The 22029-nt window shown below is 42.1% G+C and overlaps 2 protein-coding genes across 5 annotated transcripts; one reads left to right on the forward strand and one right to left on the reverse strand.

Moving 5' to 3' along the window:
- Nucleotides 1-634: 634 nt before the first annotated feature.
- LOC111839626 (tectonic-3-like) lies at nt 635-12749 on the forward strand. Its single transcript, XM_023803700.2, has 14 exons — nt 635-1522; nt 1618-1732; nt 1944-2044; nt 2192-2313; nt 2427-2535; nt 3066-3178; nt 4211-4249; nt 4335-4409; nt 10875-10994; nt 11081-11176; nt 11574-11677; nt 11754-11901; nt 12025-12162; nt 12281-12749. The coding sequence occupies exons 1-14, from the start codon at nt 1102-1104 to the stop codon at nt 12515-12517; spliced, it is 1938 nt and encodes a 645-aa protein (XP_023659468.2). The 5' UTR covers nt 635-1101; the 3' UTR covers nt 12518-12749.
- On the reverse strand, nt 12702-21641 carry mto1 (mitochondrial tRNA translation optimization 1). 4 transcript variants are annotated; one of them, XM_023803699.2, is made up of 13 exons: nt 21554-21635; nt 20772-20970; nt 17153-17352; nt 16485-16602; nt 16098-16396; nt 15233-15345; nt 14950-15140; nt 14475-14605; nt 14003-14207; nt 13745-13916; nt 13328-13437; nt 13094-13251; nt 12702-12918 (listed from the first exon to the last, which is right to left on the reverse strand). In XM_023803699.2, exons 1-13 carry the CDS (start codon nt 21626-21628, stop codon nt 12808-12810), a joined length of 2082 nt encoding a protein of 693 aa, XP_023659467.2. In that variant the 5' UTR covers nt 21629-21635; the 3' UTR covers nt 12702-12807. The 4 variants fall into 4 exon arrangements, 3 of the variants coding, with proteins under 3 accessions (XP_023659467.2, XP_023659465.1, XP_023659466.1); XM_023803697.2 differs by lacking the exon at nt 21554-21635 and adding an exon at nt 21212-21351; XM_023803698.2 differs by lacking the exon at nt 21554-21635 and adding an exon at nt 21078-21351.
- Between the last annotated feature and the right edge of the window lie 388 nt (nt 21642-22029).

The raw sequence follows: 22029 nt of genomic DNA on the forward strand, positions 1-22029 counted from the left end.
GATGCATTGCGACCTCTCACCCGGTTGCACAAACTGGAACCGCCTCCGTGACGACACACCTTTGCCCTTATTGGTTGAAGAGTTTAGTTACACGCATGACGTTTGCATCCCAGGGGACCCAGGCAGTTGCGATGCGTAATCTGCTATTTCTCCCGAATATCACGTAAAGCAGTGAGAACTGGTTTTCAGTTAATTTACCTGGTAAAATAAAGTTTAAATAAATGACATAAATGCTCTAATAGTACACGTAAGTTAGTGGTTTATTTATTGTTAGTTACTGTAATGTTGCGCTGCTTTATTTGGTTAATCGTCCAGTCTGTGAAGAAGGCATTCAAGTAAGAATTGCATTGTAGTATGACTCATTTCCTGGCGCGTACAATTTATATTAGGTCGGCGTTCACGGTTCGACTTCTGTTATTCAGATCGAGTTCTAGCTCAAACTGGTTTGTTCGATTTTCAAGAAATTCTATTTCTAGTGAGTTCGAGGACCGAGGTACAACTATATGATTTACCGACAACAATGTACAAATGTTATTTTGTCAGCAATTGTGTAACTATTTTAAAATAATAATTAAATATAAGACATGAAAGTCAGTTCTGCATTCCAAGGGAGACTACCATATGGCTACTTAATTAAGGCTACATAAATTGATATACAGTTCCTTTTAAAATGAATGAGGAGTAACGAAGTTGTGTTATGGACTGTGCAAATTCACCTTTCAAACGCTAGATGGCGATGTTTATTTTCCTTTTATTGTAAGATTACGGATACACCGAAAAAGAAGAGGAGCAGGAAGTAGGAAATAGACGCTGATTTTTGGTGTCATGGAGACGGTTGATTACTATGGTTGTTTGGATCTATGCAAGAGAACTTAAAATAAGTAACATAAGTTATTAATTACTGGTGATGCATTTAAAGCATCACTCGTTTATTTCTCAGCCGCTGTTTTTATAGAAGGCCATATTCGTTGGTTTTTTATTAAAAAAACAGCTCTCAATATGTTATTAAGCAAAATGGAGTGTTTAACAATAGTTAGAAACATTAAATGAGTTTTTTTTTTCCTGAATAGGTTTTTTGATAATTAATTTTCTCTCTAATAAATGGCGACTTGGCTTTGGTGTAACGTGGTGCCGTTTTCTGCGGTTTTGATTGCGAATTGGTTCGGGACTGTTGTTTTGCAGACGACGTTTTCTGAACCTAGGAATTCGACGGGATTTCCATGGCCGGCCGAGGACTCCGTTAACTTTACAGCCACGGATACCACTTTCACGACTTATACTGCAACCCCTGAGACAATGTCTGCGACGAGTGCACAACCAAATTCAACTCTTGCCGATGGCAACACTAACTCTACATTATTACCAACTGATAACATTACAAATTCTACATTAATGTCAACTGATGCCACCACAAATGAGACATTACTAACTGAGGTCGCTGCAGGTTCTACGTTAATACCGAGTGACGCTACCACAGATGCCGGATTAATAACAACTGATGTTCCCATAAAGAGAAGTATAGGTGCAACTTAACTTTTGTATCACATTGATTATTTAGTACATTTCTTTGCGGTCAGACAGCATGCATATTCTGTTTAATTGTTTCCTCCTTTTCAGGCTGTTCATGTGATATTAGCCCACAGTTTTGTGATATTGGTTGCTGCTGTGATTTTATCGACTGTGGTGTCAGTGACCTGAATACGGTCTTCAGTGGCTGTGAGACTGTGGAGAGGTGAGATGACAGTGGATGGTGATAGCTAAACAGCATGCATGTGTGTGTTTGCCAAGTAAATGAAACTATGAAAATGTTTAATTTCATCAATTGCATTAATGGCATATTAAAATTAGCATGATCCTGGTATGCTGGCTTTATGTTAGAATTGAGTGCATTTAAAGTTTTAGCATGTGCTGGTCTGTTTGAAAGCTGTTGGATTGTTTTACAGTTATGCTGTGTGCATTGAGAGTTGGCTGATGTTCAGAGGGAATGTTGACCCCAGCCTCATAGCTGTGAATGAAACTTTCTTCTGTGTAAAAAGTCTAGAAGGTAAACCTGTCTGTTTTTCAATAATGATTTGTTTACTGCTTTTATATCTCAGTTCTGTAGTGTAATATAAGCTGTCCAACAATCTCAGCGCCAGTCTCCTTTTTAAATATAATAATACTTCTGTTTCCTGCAAAATCCTCAATGCAGATAACCTGACAATCCAGCAGAGTCGTCCTGCTCTTTCATGGCTCCCAGAGATACAGGATTTCTACTCATTCGCTGAACATAGAGTTCAGTCTTCCAGCCCTGCAGCTAGAGCTTTCTACAAGGTGGGGCACTATGTCTGCATTTTTGTCACAATCATTGTGATTGCAGTTATAGCATATGTAGCTTGGTCACTGTGCTATATTAACACACATTAATCTACATCTCTCTGTCCCAGGCTGATGATGTCATCTTAACCTATTACAATAGCTCATCATTATTGGGTGTATTCAGACAGCCATCACCAGGAGCAGGCACTGATTCGTGTGTGGACTGGAACCCTGGGAGTAAGATTTTCTAATATTTGGATGGCAGCATACTATAATGTTATTTCTCATTTGACTTTGCATGTTCAAAAAGAAACAAAACAAAAAGGATCCTTTTCTAGTTGTTAAAATAGCTTCTTTAGATTATAATGTCATATTTTTAATTGTATTCCATCTTGTATGTCAAATACTGAATTTAAGGCATATACAACACTTAAAATTATGGTTTGGTAATTCTATAACCAGTGGAACCCTCAACCATCACGCACATAGTCAAAGTGCCTGTTGAATTCCAGTTGCTTAACTAATAGCTTCTACAGTCAGATGGTTTTACAGCATAATCATTATGTTGGCTTGATCTGCAGATGTTTAAGTACAGATTTGCATGCTTCATTTGCAAAAATTTGAGAAAAAAAAAAATAGAAATTAAATTTTGCAGTTAATGCCTGCCCATTTTCCCTACACATTTTGGAGCAGGGTAAACTTCGTTACTTGCATTGGATGACAGATGTTTTGAATTCACTATCTATTTATTTATGTTTGAATGACAGGATTCCTGCGCTCCCTCTCTTTCTCCTGTTCCCGCTCCCTGACTGCACAGAGCTGTCTCACAGACCCCAGTCTTAATGCCCGCTCTTACTTCTCTGGAATCAGTCTGCTAAAGGTCTGTGGCTCTGATTCAATGAATGTGCTGACTTGTCATATGATTGTGCTTTTGTCTTGATGCCACATGGTCTTGTATTGTGCCAGAACTGATAGTTTTATTATTTGTATCAGTTATTAAAATTGACTTAGGTGTGAGGTATTTTCAAAGTATAGTTCCAAAATTGTAATGGTATACAAATCCCAGCACTTAACTGTTATTTGCACCAAAGACAACATTCACAAATTCCTTGTTCCCAGTTATTTCCTGTTTTCTTATCACTCAGTTGCAGTGAATGTACTCCAGATCCTTGCAGAGAGCTGATGAAGAGTCCCCTTGTGTATTTTAGTTTCTACATATTAAAATAGTTGAGATCAGGGTGGATGATATTGTCAGATGTTAATAAACCTGGCTCACAAAGAGTTGAATACCTGTGGCAAATGATAAAAGTATTGAAGAGTCTGCAGTAACTGTAGGCTGCCTGCAATATAAATTGTCATTAGAGGAGAAGAGAATTTTTAAATTCAACATATTCCATTAGTTTTAGCAAGAAGGAATGTTGCGTAATGTATATTTTCATTATTTTATTTGACTCCTTTAAAAGTTTTATTTATGTATTAGAAGACATATGTCAGGAATGAGATGAAATTTGCTAAGAAGTGGTCACTTAAAAATTCTTATTACTAAGACATTGAGACACTAGGCAAGCAGAAAAACTAAAATTCTACTTACACTACTACTTACAGTTGCATCGCAATCTGATGTGTTTCTCAGGATACCATGAGACATGCGGCTGGCGATGGTTACATCACCGCAATACATTTTGCATTGTTCATAGCTGTACAGTTCCTCAGGGTCTTCATAGAGAAAATTCATGACCACAAGCATTCATTAGTTATCTCTTTTGCATTAGTAGAAGAAAAAGGTTCACAGGTTCATTGGCTGCTTGACATGAGCATGAAGTATTTTTAGGTTTTTCAGGACTGGTTTCTCTTGTTCACAGCCTTTTCTGGCAGTGCCATGTCATGCATCTAACAGTGATTTGTGTTGCAGGCCCCATTCTCTCAGAACGTCTCCCTCCCTGGATTTACAGTAAGACTGAACATTACAAATGAAGTCTTTGTTTCAGAATAAATGACTTTGGGTTTTACGCATCTGTTGACTCTCTTGTGTTTAGATACCAGTTGTTCCACTGTCAGAATGGCCAGAACCAAGCATCCAGAATGGTTCCTGTTTGAACGTGGTATCAAAGGTTAGTTAACATCAGTATTATTTTAATAAACGAATAAAAAACATTGTTGACAGATAACTGTCTACATACGTATAATGATATACACTCACCTAAAGGATTATTAGGAACACCATATTAATATGAAAATATTGGGATTGCTGGGATTGCTGCGAGGATTGCTGCGAGAGAGTGGTGTTGAGCTGCAGCGATTGTTTGGGATTGTTTTTTTGGAGTGTTTTGAGTGTTTGTGTGCTTTACCTGTTTACGTGGGTGGCTGTTTATTTCTATTTATTGTTCTTATTTCGGTCAGCGTGAGTGCTTGTCTGTCCTGTCTGTTAATCAACAGCGCGATTATTACCGACAGAGAGCTGCGGGTGTCGCGTGCGCGGCGTTTTTCTGTCCGCGTTTAAACTCCGTAACAAACACCCGCGGGGCGATTATAACTAATAACATCTAACGTCGGTATCGCTACCAAGCGTCGGAAAAGGACAGTTGCTCCTGAGCTTTGCTCGGTCGCCAGTCGGGGCCGGGAGGACATTTTCCACTTTTTTCCCGCTCCGGCAGTAGCCTGCTGTGAGGGGGTTTTTGTGGTTTTTCGACCTCCCAAGAGCAACTTCGATTTCGCCTTGTTTTTAGTTCATACTTGGTTCAGGCAGAAGTTCTTCTGGTAAGTAGTAGTAAGTTTATCAGGTTTAAAATTTTTAATAAAATAATAATTAAGTTCCGTTTTAACACAAGTAATAACTTATTTTAGTGTACTCCGCACGTTACTGCATTTATTGTTACGCAAATTAATCTTTATAGTTAAATACACTATATAAATTTACTGGGCTGGGAGTACGGGGTCATAGTGAGTTAGTTAATTATGGGGCCAGCTCAGTGTTGCGTTTGCAAGATGTTTGCCCTTCTGGACGTTAGTGTCCAGTCGGACTTCATCTGCGAGCGATGTAAGCTAGTGGACTCACTCATGGTCAAGGTTCGCGACCTTGAGGAGCAACTGGCTCGCATCCAATGCAACAGTGAGTTAGATGAGCTAGTTGATACGCCGTTTAGGGAGACGGTGTGTACGCCACTAACGGGGGGGAGGGAGAATGAAGAGCAGAGAGGTCGAGAGAGCTGGGTGACCGTAGGTCGTAGACGCAGGAAAAGGCGTACACACGTTACAGAGGCGGCATCACCTGAGGTGTCTGTGTCTAACAGGTTTCAGGTGCTTCCAGCTTTAGAGCCGGAAGGGACTGGGGAAGCAGGTGGGCCCTTGGGCACTGAGGAGCCCCCTCCCCCCAGAAAGAGGGAGGTTGTGGTAGTGGGGGATTCAATTATTAGGGGAGTAGACAGTTATGTGTGCACGCGTGATAGAGGGTCCCGTACGGTGTCTTGCCTGCCTGGTGCCCAGGTAGGAGACCTTCCAGATCGTGTGGACAAGCTTTTGGCCCCAGCTGGGGTGGATCCAGTTGTCGTGGTGCATGTTGGCACCAACGACATAGGCAAGGGTAGAAGGGCTGTTCTGCAGGATAAATTTATAGAAGTCGCCAATAAGCTTAGAAGCAGAACGTCCATGGTGGTATTTTCCGAAATACTCCCCGTGCCACGCGCAAGTGAGGCTAAGTTAGCTGAGATAAGGAGATTAAATGCGTGGCTAAAAGGATGGTGTAGGAAAGAGGGGTTTAGGTTTATGGGGCACTGGAGGACCTTCTGGAACAGGTGGGACCTGTTCAAGCCGGATGGGTTGCATCTGAACCGGAGGGGAACCAGTGTACTGGGAAGGCGTATTTGTAGAGTAGTTGAGGAATGTTTAAACTAGGGACTGGGGGGGCAGGGAGGTTAGTTAAGTATGTAACTGGGGGGAAACGGAAAGCCCAAAAAAATCATATTATAAGTAGGCACTGTAATAAGCCTACCCTTTGTTGTCTGTATTTAAACGCCAGGAGTATTAGGAATAAAATTCATGATTTAGAGGCTCTTATCTCATCGGACTCTTATGATATTATAGCAATAACTGAAACGTGGTTGAGTGATAAGGATGGACAAGAATATAATATGGATGGTTACACATTGTTCCGTAAAGACCGTATAGGTAAGAAGGGAGGTGGTGTTGCAGTATATGTAAAGGAAATCTTGCAGGCAAGGGAGCTTACTGATATAAGTAAAAGTACGGAAGCTATATGGGTAAAATTAGATGCTACAAACTCAAATAGCCTAATTGTCGGTGTTTGTTACAGAGCACCCAATGTAGCTGCTGAGGAAAGCAGATTGTTATACAGTGATATTAGGATTATGAGCAATAAAAATGATGTGGTAGTTATGGGTGATTTTAATCTACCGGGGATACAGTGGGACATTGTTGCTGGCTCTTCTGAAAATGAACTTGAGATGGTGGAATTAGTACAGGATTGTTTTTTTACTCAGTTTGTTAACACCCCTACCAGGGGAGATGCCATTCTTGATCTTGTTTTGTCTAATAACCAGGACAGGATTGGTAAATTAGATGTTTTAGAACCACTTGACAGTAGCGATCATAACATGGTTAAATTTGAGGTTAAGTTTAGTGCCCGAAGAGCAAAGTCCAAATCAAAAATATATAATGTTAGGAAGGCTAACTTCAATTGTATGAGATTAAAACTAGAAACCGTGAACTGGATGGAGTTAAATAACAAAACTGTTGAAGAGGCATGGGAATTTTTTAAAAGCACATTATTGCAAGTACAAGAGGACTTCATACCTGTTTCTAGCAAGAATAAATCTAGTATAAATCTAATCTATAAAGTAAGGAGGAAAAGGGCTTTGTTCCAGAGATGGAAAATAACTGATGATGACATAATAAAGCAAGAGTATCTAAATCTACAGGCTGAATTAAAAAATGACATTAGACGAGCTAAAAGGAATGTCGAAAGGAAGATCGCATTGGAGGCTAAGGATGACGTTAAAAGTTTCTTCCAGTATTTTAACTCTAAAAGAGCTCTAAAAGCTGAAATTACTAATCTGCAGGATAGTAAGGGTCTTATAATTGAAAACGACATTGACATAGTAAATGAGTTCAATGATAGTTTTGCACGGGTATTCACTGTCGAGGACACTAGTAACTTACCAGTTCTTATTACTAATTCAACATCGTCTATAACTAATATATATATAACTGAAGCTGATGTTTTGCAAAGCCTAGCTAAGCTCAAAATAAATAAATCACAGGGCCCTGATGGCATCTTACCTATAGTGTTAAAAGAGATGAGGGATATTATTTGCCGACCCTTAACATTACTGTTTCAAAAATCCTTATCTGAAGGTGTGGTACCTTCTGATTGGAAGCATGCCAACATAACGCCCATTTTCAAAAAAGGGGATAGAAGTAATTTGTCAAACTATAGGCCAATCAGTCTAACTTGTATAACTGGTAAAGTTATGGAGGCTATAATCAAAGAGAAAATGGTAGATTTACCTGGACTCAAATAACATTTTGAGGGATAGCCAGCATGGATTTAGGAGAGGTAGATCCTGTTTAACAAATCTGTTGGAGTTTTTTGAGGAAGCTACTCAGGAAGTTGATGATAAGAAGGCCTATGATGTCATCTATTTAGATTTCCAAAAGGCTTTTGATGTTGTTCCCCACAAGAGGCTCTCACTTAAACTCAAAGCGACAGGTATTTTAGGAACTGTAGCGACTTGGATTGATAACTGGTTAACGGATAGGAAGCAGCGAGTAGTTATAAGAGGCTCGATGTCACAGTGGGCCTGCGTTCATAGTGGGGTACCGCAGGGTTCAATTTTAGGACCACTTTTGTTCCTAATTTACATAAATGATATAGACACCAATATATACAGTAAACTGGTGAAATTTGCAGATGACACCAAGGTGGGTGGTGTAGCAGATACTGAACTAGCGGCTCAGCAGCTACAGCGGGATCTTAATTTAATTAGTGACTGGGCTGACACCTGGCAGATGAAATTTAACATAGACAAATGTAAGGTACTCCATGTAGGGAGCAGAAATATAAAGTACAGGTATTTTATGGGACCTACTGAAATAAAGGTAGCTGATTATGAGAAAGACCTTGGTGTGTATGTTGATGCTTCCATGTCTCATTCTCGCCAGTGTGGGGAAGCAATAAAAAAGGCCAATAGGATGTTGGGGTACATCTCCAGGTGTGTGGAGTTTAAGTCAAGGGAGGTAATGCTAAGATTATACAATTCCTTGGTGAGACCTCACCTAGAATATTGTGTACAGGTTTGGTCACCATATCTTAAAAAGGACATAGCGGCCTTAGAAAAGGTGCAGCGTAGGGCCACAAGAATGATTCCTGGTCTTAGAGGAATGTCATACGAGGAAAGGTTATTTGAGCTAAATCTGTTCAGCCTCAAGCAAAGGAGACTGAGGGGGGACATGATCCAGGTCTATAAGATTCTAACAGGTTTGGATGCTGTTCAACCGAATAGTTACTTCAGCATTAGTTCAAATACAAGAACTCGTGGCCATAGGTGGAAATTAGCGGGAGAACATTTCAAACTGGATTTAAGGAAGCACTTCTTTACACAGCGTGTAGTCAGAGTATGGAATAGTCTTCCTGATAACGTAGTGCAAGCTGAATCCTTGGGTTCCTTTAAATCAGAGCTAGATAAGATTTTAACAACTCTGAGCTATTAGTTAAGTTCTCCCCAAGCGAGCTCGATGGGCCGAATGGCCTCCTCTCGTTTGTATAGTTCTTATGTTCTTATGGTGTTTGACCCCCTTTCGCCTTCAGAACTGCCTTAATTCTACGTGGCATTGATTCAACAAGGTGCTGAAAGTATTCTTTAGAAATGTTGGCCCATATTGATAGGATAGCATCTTGCAGTTGATGGAGATTTGTGGGATGCACATCCAGGGCCCGAAGCTCCCGTTCCACCACATCCCAAAGATGCTGTATTGGGTTGAGATCTGGTGACTGTGGGGGCCATTTTAGTACAGTGAACTCATTTTCATGTTCAAGAAACCAATTTGAAATGATTCGAGCATTGTGACATGGTGCATTATCCTGCTGGAAGTAGCCATCAGAGGATGGGTACATGGTGGTCATAAAGGGATGGACATGGTCAGAAACAATGCTCAGGTAGGCCGTGGCATTTAAACGATGCCCAATTGGCACTAAGGGGCCTAAAGTGTGCCAAGAAAACATCCCCCACACCATTACACCACCACCACCAGCCTGCACAGTGGTAACAAGGCATGATGGATCCATGTTCTCATTCTGTTTACGCCAAATTCTGACTCTACCATTTGAATGTCTCAATAGAAATCGAGACTCATCAGACCAGGCAACATGTTTCCAGTCTTCAACTGTCCAATTTTGGTGAGCTCGTGCAAATTGTAGCCTCTTTTTCCTATTTGTAGTGGAGATGAGTGGTACCCGGTGGGGTCTTCTGCTGTTGTAGCCCATCCGCCTCAAGGTTGTGCGTGTTGTGGCTTCACAAATGCTTTGCTGCATACCTCGGTTGTAACGAGTGGTTATTTCAGTCAAAGTTGCTCTTCTATCAGCTTGAATCAGTCGGCCCATTCTCCTCTGACCTCTAGCAACAACAAGGCATTTTCGCCCACAGGACTGCCGCATACTGGATGTTTTTCCCTTTGCACATCATTCTTTGTAAACCCTAGAAATGGTTGTGCGTGAAAATCCCAGTAACTGAGCAGATTATGAAATACTCAGACCGGCCCGTCTGGCACCAACAACCATGCCACGCTCAAAATTGCTTAAATCACCTTTCTTTCCCATTCTGACATTCAGTTTGGAGTTCAGGAGATTGTCTTGACCAGGACCACACCCCTAAATGCATTGAAGCAACTGCCATGTGATTGGTTGATTAGATAATTGCATTAACGAGAAATTGAACAGGTGTTCCTAATAATTTGGTCACCATATCTTAAAAAGGACATAGCGGCCTTAGAAAAGGTGCAGCGTAGGGCCACAAGAATGATTCCTGATCTTAGAGGAATGTCATACGAGGAAAGGTTATTTGAGCTAAATCTGTTCAGCCTCAAGCAAAGGAGACTGAGGGGGGACATGATCTAGGTCTATAAGATTCTAACAGGTTTGGATGCTGTTCAACCGAATAGTTACTTCAGCATTAGTTCAAATACAAGAACTCGTGGCCATAGGTGGAAATTAGCGGGAGAACATTTCAAACTGGATTTAAGGAAGCACTTCTTTACACAGCGTGTAGTCAGAGTATGGAATAGTCTTCCTGATAACGTAGTGCAAGCTGAATCCTTGGGTTCCTTTAAATCAGAGCTAGATAAGATTTTAACAACTCTGAGCTATTAGTTAAGTTCTCCCCAAGCGAGCTCGATGGGCCGAATGGCCTCCTCTCGTTTGTATAGTTCTTATATTCTTATGTTCTTAATCCTTTAGGTGAGTGTATAATGTATATAATAAAAAACACATATAATTGAATTTTCATTTAGAACATGTACTGGATAAGATAGAAAGGCTTTAAAGTTATTGGAATGTAATCTCCCAGGTGCAGCACATACTTCAGTACACTAGCAGCGGTACCATTATCAAGGTGACCGTGAATGTGACCCTAACAGACAGCAACATGGACCTGCAGCTGCTGCAGCAGCACAACGTTACCTATCAGGTAGACAGATGCCTTCTCCAAACTGTGTATAGTTATATGTGTCTATGACCTTAGAAAAGACTAACTGAATGTTTGTCGTGTAACAGTTAGCCACACCTTCTGCTACACGTGGACCTACTGCAACAGTAGGACTGAAGCCAGGAGCTTCTGTGATCGCTCGCTTCACTGACAGGGTCGAACCTGTATCCTTGGCGTGGGTGTCTAAGACCAAGTTAGTCAGTAGAGCTTGTTTTTCAGGGTTCACATTGGGGGAAGTGAGCATATGGTGGCCAGGAAGGTTGGACCCTTAGCCAGCTTTAGATTCCCAGAAATGTTTTCCTCCTGAACGGTATTTGTTACCTTTACTATTTACCCAGCACATTTGCAATCTCACAATGTTCTATAACTGTTATGCTGTTACTAGTGCCATTTAAGTATACCTAGCAAGTATATTTGTAGTGTGGTTACTTTTTTGAACTGCATTGGGAAAGGCACAACATTGAATTGAAAGATTTGAAATTTGTAATAACATGTTTCCTCTTTAATGCCCATTCTCTGATGTCATACTTCCTGTCTAATCCATGACTGAGCGTCTGTCAGTTAACAATCCAAGGCATATCTCCGGGAGGCGAGTGTTCCAGTTCTCTTCTTAGCAGGGCTGTGATCCTCTTCCCACAAAACTACATTACTGGATGTGCCTACAGGTGAGGTAGTCTGCGATGGAGGCCGTGTGACTGTGTGTCGTTCTCTGCTGTGCTCTAAGCCCCCTCCTCTCTCCAGCTCCTTTTCACGCAGCTGCTCAGAGCTGCGCTCCCAGCTGTATCAGATTCTTCGGGGCACTTCGACCCCCACTTTTGTGGCTATGAATGCAGGGACCCAGCCGAACTGGACAGGAGTGATTACTCAAGACTGCTTCAGTAGTCCTCCTGTGAGTATAGTCAGTACAGTCTTTTCATGGTTGTACAGAAATCTACCTCAGTAACATCCTCTTTGGGTGTTACCAGTAGCGTGTTCTTCCATGACACCCCATGTGCTTTTCTTCATTTCTCAGGACGACTCCTGCGAGTCAGGCTGCCTCCTGCCACTGTCTCTCTCTGTCCAGCTGCTCTGGGCCCAGCGGGGACTCCTCTCTTTACCGCAGAGTCAAATATTAGGGGCTAAATTCCTGTTTCGCTGTAAGGCAGTCCAGGTAAAGATTCATTTCCCTCCCTTTCAAATGTTGATTTTCTCATCTTTTGTGCAGCTTGACTAAAGTGATACTGCTCTGCCTGTGTAATCAGTGCCTTTTACCCCTTGCTTTTCTGCAGTGCCCGCTCACCACCCCGCTTACTGTGATGACCGAGGTGACATTTTCTGATGCCACAATCTACCCAGTGCCCCCTAGGGGCCAGCCAGAGCCGGATTGGAAAGTCCCCTTCGGCTTCTTTTCCCGAGGGGCAGATGAGCAGGAAAACATGCCGGTGCTGAACTGCTCTGGATACACTGATGCATTGTGGTTATGTACACTGTGGGCTGTAGGTTTTATATTGTCTGCGGTACCGTAGAGCCGGTATTGACGGGAGCCCTTCCCTACACAGCACTGGTAAAGGTAGTCGGTAATGTATGATGGATAGACTTGGATGATCTGTGCTGGCACTTAGACTTGAGAAATGCAAAACAGAGCATGACTTACATCTGTCATTGACAGGAAGTCACCCATAGGCATAGCAACATTTTCAAAATGGCACCAAAGATTGATTTTTTTTTAATAGAATAAATTTATTTTCTCCTATTGTACACCTTTCATGTTGATGATTATTAGTATGTCTTTTGTTGCTGTTCATTTAAAGGAACACTATATGTGTACCCTCTCCTGCTCTCTCTCCTTGTCAGTCTTGCGGACATAGTTCAGGAGGTGGACGATTGCACTAGGGGTTATCCCTGGCAATCTGGTAGCAGCGCCCAGCTGTGGAACAGAGTGAAATTAAGAATGATAAAGCATTTAAAGTACACTGGAACTATACCATAGTAATTTCTGCAGAATATATACAGGAAAACTGGGTTTTGAGCTTATGAAAGGCACTGTTACATATCTTCATAAGTGCATAATACTACTATTCACATAAAAAGGCCCAACTCACAGTGTGTGGCTTGGCCCGGTCCAGGACCTCTCTAGCCTCCATGGACAGTGAGATTGGGAGGGTGAGATAGTCGACATCTTGGGGCAGAGAGAGATTCTCATCCTTCCGCACTCTTTCCATCTCCTGCTCCTGCATCATGTAGTGGGGACGGTACAGCCCTGGGAGGGATTGACACACACATTAGACCAGCACACACACACACAGCCAAGAAAACCCCAATTCTGCTTCACCTGCCTTCGATTTTGAGTCTCTTAGAGAACTCCAGGTATGCTGACAGGCAGCCTGGGAAGGCAGAGGCCAGCATCTCAAAGGTGACGTCTTTGTACTCCAACAGCTCCAGACCACTAAGGGGAAGAGAAAAATATACTAGCTAAAAAAAATGATCAGGTTATGAATTAGGTTTAAATCTTTAATAGGCAGTTATAAACAACTTATAACAAATTGTTTTATTAATTTTACTGCCCTTTGAAAGTGGCAAAAGGGAGCCTTATTGTAAAGTGGTACCCAGACACCTAATTTGTGCAACTAGTGCAGCAGTTTGCAAAGGGAAAAATGGATAGATCCACTTTGCAGATACACAGTGCTACTGGGTAAAAGCAACAGCATTACCTAAACGTTGTGAGTTTCCACTAAGTATGACAATGCACTCACTTAAGTTTGGCACTCTTGGTTTTGCTTAAATGTATCTGTCCTAGCTTCTCCATCCACTTGGTACAGGACATGGAGATGGACTCCAAGGCAGCCATTGCATCCCGCAGTCCATCCGTCATCCTCACTGCCTCCTTGTAGCGCTGCATGGACACACAGCCCATCTCCTCAAAACCTAACAAAGAGCACACGCGCATTCACGACTGGCAGCCATGCTGGACATATCACACTGTTCCGGAACAGAGCCGGTGAGGCTCTTACCTCTGGTAGAGAGGCGGAGGTCAGCGTTATCGGAGCGCAAAACGATCCTGAACTCTGCCCGGCTTGTGAACATGCGGTACGGTTCTGTGACCCCCTGCACAATCAGGTCATCGATCAGGACTCCTATGTAGCTCTGGGTGCGGGAGAGGGCGAGCAGGGGCAGCGAGAGTGCTGCTCGGGCTGCACTGACTCCTGCCCACAGCCCCTGGGGGGGGGGGGTGGGGGGTCACAAGAGCAAGGCCTTAACATTTTGCAGTGACATTGGTGGAACAGTGAGGGCAGGACACAGGTGTTTGAGTTACTGTGCAGTTAAACATATTCAGTGTAATAAATGGATTTCCACCCACCCATCTGTCCATCTAGTAAGTCAGATGTGCTTATTTTGTATGCTAGGATGTCAGAGAGCACCGCTATGTTGGTTCTGCAGTCAGCCGCCTTCGCCTGCTGCTGCCGCTGCTGCTATGACCAGTACCTGTGCAGCTGCCTCCTCATATCCTGTGGTCCCATTGATCTGCCCAGCAAGAAACAGCCCCTGAGCCTTTTTTACCTGGAGGGAGGGTGACAGCTGAGTGGGGCACACAAAGTCATACTGCACCCCATAGCCTGAAATAAGGACAGAGGGAATGTAAAAGTATTAAAGGTGATAATGATGATAATAAAATAGCTAATTTATTACATGCAGAGATCGCGGACATCAGGGACACCGCGATTAAGAACAATGAGGCAGTTGTAATGGAAGGGCTGAACAATTTGAGGAAAATATCTAATTATGATTTTTCTGACAGATTGCAATTTGTGATATTTTTTAAAAGTCAAGCTTCAGTTCAATATTCAGCTTGTAATAGATCTAAAACATATGACACAGCATTAGCACATGAGATACCATCAAACCATTTGATATCGATAAACTGTTCAGCCCTAAATAATGGTAATGATGTATTCCATACCCGGGGTGCGGATCTCTGCCTGCTTCAAAGCAGGGATCTCCCTGATGAGTCGGAGCTGTAGCTCCGGGGGCAGGGTCATGGACAGGCCCTGGGGGTACAGCAGGTCTGAGGCCACCCCCTCTGGCTCCAGCCACACCTGCTGCTCCCGCCCCGGAAAGCGCAGCACGCGCGACTCGATCGACGGGCAGTATCTGATGGGGGAGACAGGCCATGTTTCAAAGTTCGGCGCAGCGCTGGGTCCAGCGGCTTAGGCAGCCTGGGTGTATCCAGCACGTGCGTGTACCTGGGGCCTTTGGTGTCCTGCTGGATGTGAGCGTTAAGGTGCAGGCCCTCCTTCACCACTCTTTCCACGCCAGGGGTGGTGTGAGTCAGGTAGCATGGCAGCTGTTCTTCTGGCTAAGAAAATACCCAGATAATCAGGCAGAGAGAATAGTCATCATTTATGACAAAGAGAAGAAATTCATCCATCTACAATCCATCCATCCATCCACCCACGCATTTTCTGTAATCACTTGTCCTATTCAGGGTCATGGGGGGTCCAGAGCCTATCATTTTTTAGTAATCAAAATCAAATGTGCAGTACAAACATTATTTTAGGGTTTATTTCCATTGTGAATTTTTTAGTTGCGAAGATTCATAAATGGAGAATTTACAGTGTGAAAACACCTAAATTGTAAAAAGTAACAGTGTTTAAGAACTTGAAAAAACTGGATTCTAAGTTTTCATTCCAGCTGACTCACATATTCAGGTGCATAAATTTGTGGAAATGAAAAATTCAATGAAAAAAATCTGAGGTCACACAGCACATGGGAAATATGGCATATATGATTTTACATTACACATTAATAATAATTTGTCGAGTGAGTTCTCTTTGGTGACTACCTGTCCATAGCCAGGCCCACACATACGGGAAGCACTCTGCTTTTCCAGTAAACTCCTATCCATCTGGCTAAATGTCAAACGGGTTGAAGTGTATTCTCAGTGTCACTATGAACACGACAAGGCTCAGATCTGAGCTGCAGCCCATTACGCTCATATTCTGGTCATATATAGTATGCAGTATGTACCACTTTTATCTTGTTCAATATCAATCCCACAATGGCCACACGACCGAAAGCTATCATGCCCACTGAACACTGAGGCCTTACCTTACAACGCGTCTCTTTGTTAAGGAAGCTGAAGGGGGTTGGCTGCTTGTCCCCAGGACACACTTTAGTGAGGGACAGCTGCACCGTGTCCTTCACTATGCGCGGGGGGGTGCCGGTCCTCAGCCGACCTATTTTTAAGCCCAGTGTTTCCCGCAGTGTGTGGGAGAGACCACTACAAGATGGGGGGTCTCCCATCCTCCCCCCCTGGGAAACCGTCTGACCCATGAAGAGGGCACCAGACAGGAAGGTACCAGTGGTGAGAATAACAGACTTTGCGTTGATGGGCTGGGCTCCACCGGCTGTGGGAGAGAATGGAATCAGCACTCCATCATGCAGATTAGGTAACAGCGACACACTGTGAGATCGTTAATACAAACAACCACTTACCTATACGGACTCCAGTGACTTTGATTTGGCCTGGCTGGTCTGGGTTGGGCTCGGACACCAATAATCCCTCCACTGCTCCTTCCAGTACAGTCAGTCTGGGTGTGGAGAGCAGCTCTGACTGGTGGGAAAGAGCATGCAGGTATGGAGGATAATAAGAAATTAGTTTAAGAAATGGGGAACTTCGCAATTATGTAGATGGATGGAAATCAGGCTATTCTCTGCACTCAAGTTAAAAATAATAAAACAATAAAAATAATATCCATGCACTCTTTATCCTTAATACACATCCAGCATTGAACATAAAACCTCCACATACTCTAAATATGTGCAGTTACTTACTTTGTGCAGCTCAGCATTCAAGAAGCTATATGAAAAAAAGACCCTTGAACTTTACAATCACACCATTTAGCAGGCGTTTTTATCCAAGGTGACATAAGTGAAGATCAGAAAGTAAGTAGGATAGTGTCGCTTGAGCAACTGGAGTCAAGGGCCTTGTTCAACAGTGACATCACTCTGCCATCCAAGGGATTTGAGCCAGTAAACTTCTGATCCATTACGTTATCCATCTCTACACTTCTGCCTTTCAAACAGTACCTGGACGGACTCCCCCTAGCACACCCTAACTGGACGGACTTCCCCTAGCACACGCCCCACCTAGTGCGCCATACCTGGATGAACTCTCTGTATCGATCTCGATCCAGCTGAGCCCGGGGCCCCCACACAGCCGGACCCTTGCTTCGGTTCAGGATGGAGAAATGGATCCCAGCCCAGTCTCCTGCACGACCGCACAATCCATCCAGGGCATCCACCTCACGGACCAGGTGGCCTTTCCCCACACCACCCAGCGAGGGGTTACAGGACAGCACCCCTGGAAAAATGGTGTCCACAATTACAAATACAGTGGTACCTCAGAACTCGACCTTAATCCGTTCAGAACCCGGGTTCGAATCCTAAAAAGTTTGAGTTCTGATCGAATTTCCCCCATAAGAAATAATGGAAAACCAATTAATTGTAAGCATTTAAACACAAAATGACCCGGATAAAACAAGAGCAGCATACACTGTACTAAACACATCTAAGCACATTTATCAAAACAGTAATTTGGAAAGTAAGAAAATAAATGCATCCAAACAAGTTAAAAAAAAAAACAAAAAACAATGTGTCCTGCCCCGATCGTCCGCTCCTTCCATGTGCCACGTCCCCTTGTTAACCCCGTGTGGAATCCCTGTGTGATCACGTTTCTGGTTGTTGTCATTAGTCCTCTGTATTTAGTCTGCGTTTCAGTTTGTTTCCCCAGTCCAGTCATTGTATTGTCCGTCTGCGTTTTGCCTGCCTTACCTGTAATTAAACCCCGTATTCCCCGATACCCTGATGTCTGCGCCTTTTGTCTCCGTTCCGTCCCCGTCGGCACAACAATATTATTTTAATTAAATGTATTAATGGTTTATTATTAATGATATTAAAATAATTAATAAATCTTTATTTTAAAATGTATTTTATTATATAATAATTACTGTTACTGTCTATCATTGTACTAAATGTATTTTTACTGTCTAAATATACTCAGCAAAAAAAGAAATGTCCCTTTTTCAGGACTGTGTATTTCAACAATAATGTTGTAAAAATCCAAATAACTTTACAGATCTTCATTGTAAAGGGTCTAAACAATGTTTTCCATGCATGTTCAATTAACCATAATCAATTAATTAACATGCACATCCGAATATCACACCTACGTGACAGGTACAGGATGGCCACAACAACTGCCCGAGTCACACCAGGAACACACAAGCCCTCAGTCCAGCCTCTCTCAGCCTATTGCGGACAGTCTGAGCACTGATGGAGGTATTGTGTGTTCCTGGTGTGACTCGGGCAGTTGTTGTGGCCATCCTGTACCTGTCACGCAGGTGTGATATTCGGATGTACCGATCCTGTGCAGGTGTTGTTACACGTGGTCTTCCACTGCGAGGATGATCAGCTGTCCTTCCTGTCTCCCTGTAGTGCTGTCTTAGGCGTCTCACAGTGCGGACATGGCAATTTATTGCCCTAGCCACATCAGCAGTCCTCATGCCTCCCTGCAGCATGCCTAATGCACGTTCACGCAGATGAGCAGGGACCCTGGGCATCTTTCTTTGGGTGTTTTTCACAGTCAGTAGACAAGTCTCTTTAGTGTCCTGCGTTTTTAGAACTGTGACCTTAAATGCCTACTTTCTGTAAGCTGTTAAGGTCTTAACGACCATTCCACAGGTGCATGTTAATTAATTGATTATGGTTAATTGAACATGCGTGGAAAACATTGTTTAAACCCTTTACAATGAAGATCTGTAAAGTTATTTGGATTTTTACAACATTATTGTTGAAATACACAGTCCTGAAAAAGGGACGTTTCTTTTTTTGCTGAGTATATATGTATTCAGCTAGTGTAAACATGCATGATGCTATCACAGCTAATGCGAGGCTGAGACTGAAGCGTTACCCTTCGTTTCCACTGAAACAAAACTTTCTGTGTGTAGTACACCTTTTTGCAGGTCTGTTCACTTGACCTGTTTCTTGATGGGTTGGCATGTGTGAAGCATGTGTTTTATTGCCAGCACATGGTGAATGATGAAAAGGAAAACTAAATAAATGCATTTTGAAAATTAGAATGTTGCAAAGATTTGGTTTTTCCTTCTTTTCTGTCCTTATTTCATATGTGAAATTAACAAGTTGGAACAGCATGAGCAGTTCAGTGGGTCGTATATGGCACATTCATAACATGGACTGGGAAAGGGTTATTTTTACAACACACCTGTTTTTCAGTTCACTGGTTCTGTATGAGTTTTTTTTTAATGTTTTTATTTTTTATTTTATTCTATTTATTTATTTTAATTTTATTGCATTTTAGATGTGATTTTTAGTTTATTTTTGGCTTTTATTCTTATTCTGATACACTTGTAGCACTTTGGCCAACTTTGTTGTGTGTAAAGTGCATTATAAATGAAGTTGCCATTGCCATATGATCATTTTAGCCAATGGACATATTTTTCCTATAATGATAAGGTGGTCTGGGTTCCTCAGGGTTAAAATATAGTGTATGGGGGTCCCTGAAAACTGGGTTGAGAAACACTGCTGTAGACAGTATGAATTATGTGGGCTATAGACAGCTCCACAGTAATCTTATTAGTGACAAGCCTCCTACCTGCATTCATTCCAATTGATAACACACCGCCTAAAGCAATCTTCATCCATACATACATAACCCTTTCATTGAAGGCTCACTCCATTTTTATTCAAGTCTTCACACGTCACCATTTTTGATTTTGTTGAATTTATGTATGCGAATTACACATACCTTCCAGAGCTGTGGCATGTGGACTGCAAACCTGACCAGTGTTATGCTTGGACTTGCATGATAAAGGAGACATTCTCTGAAAAGGTCCCTAAAATTCTTTACACACTTTAGGTTACACTTTGAGGACAGTTCTGGCTATTTTTTATGAAAGAAGTAGATTAAAAGAGAGTGAGATTAGTGCATAGTTCCAGTGTTATTTTTGTAAGTTCAGAGCCTTGTAACTCGAATAACGACACTTTTTTTTTCTTGTTTGAAAGCAGGTGAGTACTTTTTTCACAATTAAGTAAAAAAAAAAGAAAGAAAACCTGTGCATTTCTGGGGTGCTTATCCCATAAAGGGGACCAAGAAACATGTTAATGTTGTATATACAAGTAGTACAGGTACATATGTATTTCATTATAAAAAAAAACAGACTCCACTTCAGTGGTTTTTCATAACCAAAGACAGAACAAAATGCAGTGTGTGAGATGAACTTCGACCATGGAAAAAAGCAGACATGCAAAAGTTACATTTGACCACACCACTAAAAAATACTCTCTTTGAGCTTTCCAACAAGCTATAGCAGTAAAGAGATGTAACAGGAAAACTATTACAGCTCATGAGAAAACACTCTGAGTGTTCTTTTTCAGCCTGGGGTGTAGGAAAGGATCTAAATCTCAAAGGGAATTTTGTTTTTTTAAAAACAAGAAACATTTCTGAGCTCTGTAATGTGTAACTCACTTGGCAAATTTCATCAAAAATGGTAATGCAAAAACTTTGTGGTTAATGTATTGAATTAAAACGGAATGACCCTGGAGTAATTTAACTTCTGTTACTCTGATGGTACACCACAGTTCCCTTTGATAAAAAGTCACGCAGTCTTCACATTAAGGAATAAAGTATTCCTTGTATTTTATGTAACGACGATAACAGATTAGATAGGACAGCTGAGACTGAAATAAGAGACAGGCTCTCACCTATGGTTTTTATCTTTTGGGTAATGAGCAGTGTCTCTGCGCCCACTCTGGCCGCAGCGGCGGCAGCCTCGGTGCCAGCATGTCCGCCTCCCACAACGATAACGTCGAAGTACCTGCAGACGAGGTGACCTGCTGCCCGTGAAGACGGGGACAGCAGCAACTTTGATCTGCGAAGCAGCATCAGCAAACCAGCTGTAAACTGAAAATATAGAGTACTTGAGGAAATACCTGAAAACGCATAGGACTGCTTCAGCATTTTCTTGTGGTTTTAATCTGAAATCGTAATTACGAGAAACATATACAGACCTTAAAATAGGTAAAAGTAGCTGGAGGAGATTACCTCTTCTGATTTAGGAATAATCTTACCTTTATGATAAATGCTATTCTAACAACTACTTTTCTAATTATTTTCTGTTAGGATTAGTCATTACATTTCCTACCCTGAAGCTCACGCTATTTTGTGTTTTTTCTTTTATCGGTCGCCACATTTTAAAGTAGAATAGATTCACTCATTCATTCATGTTTTGAATGCTTGAAATCGCACTGGATAACATGCAGGGCGCCGCCATTGAATAACACGTCATTTCCACCACCCTCCAAACCAATTCAGCGCAAACCCCGCCCCTCATCTCTGACGAATCCCGAAGACATTTCATTTTATAGCAGTGTGAGAACGGTAATCCAAATTATAGCCTATAACAATGAACTGTTCCTCACGTGGTGTCATATTGGAATGGAATTGATGAATGGAACTATTTTTTGGAAAAACGTTTGGCCCTTACCAGACATCCCAACCTGCAAAAACTCATTTCAGGGAGGTCCCCCCCCACCCCCGCCAAGAAGGGAAATGACTTCATTTCACACAAGAGAATTTCTACATTGGCCATATGTATAATTTTTTGTTAATTAATTTTTTCTAGTCAGCACACTAAATTTCGAAGGCTCCACTGAACCGATAACTTCGGTCCTCGAGATGTTAAATAAAAGCCCGCCCGCACTGAAATCTGATTGGCTTATTTTGCTAAGTAGACCAATCAGGATGCTGTCTGTCTAGCACGGGCTACATGAACTGGCACACACGCAGGGATCATACGCACGCTCTCTCTCTCTCTCTTTCTCTCATCCCGTCGTGCACGCGATTTTCTCAAGTGCGCGATGGACACGTTACTGTCTCGCGCGCATGCTCTTGTGTGCTTGCTCTAGTTTCCGGGATTGTTGATTTAGTAAATGTAGATTTTTTTTTCTGCTTTTCCAAAAT

Source organism: Paramormyrops kingsleyae, chromosome 5 (genome assembly GCF_048594095.1).
Source record: "Paramormyrops kingsleyae isolate MSU_618 chromosome 5, PKINGS_0.4, whole genome shotgun sequence".
NCBI lineage: Eukaryota > Metazoa > Chordata > Actinopteri > Osteoglossiformes > Mormyridae > Paramormyrops > Paramormyrops kingsleyae.

Excerpts from the sequence above, each read along its gene's own strand:
- LOC111839626 (XM_023803700.2), top strand. The coding sequence starts at position 1,102 with ATGGCGACTTGGCTTTGGTGTAACGTGGTGCCGTTTTCTGCGGTTTTG. Across the intron at positions 4,250-4,334 it reads TCTCCCTCCCTGGATTTACA|ATACCAGTTGTTCCACTGTC; the intron begins GTAAGACTGAAC and ends TCTTGTGTTTAG. Across the intron at positions 12,163-12,280 it reads TTCGCTGTAAGGCAGTCCAG|TGCCCGCTCACCACCCCGCT; the intron begins GTAAAGATTCAT and ends GCTTTTCTGCAG.
- mto1 (XM_023803699.2), bottom strand. The coding sequence starts at position 21,628 with ATGAAGTCATTTCCCTTCTTGGCGGGGGTGGGGGGGGACCTCCCTGAA. Across the intron at positions 17,353-20,771 it reads CCAAAAGATAAAAACCATAG|GGGTGCTGTCCTGTAACCCC; the intron begins GTGAGAGCCTGT and ends CCATTTTTCCAG. Across the intron at positions 14,208-14,474 it reads ATGAGGAGGCAGCTGCACAG|GGGCTGTGGGCAGGAGTCAG; the intron begins GTACTGGTCATA and ends CCCCCCCCCCAG.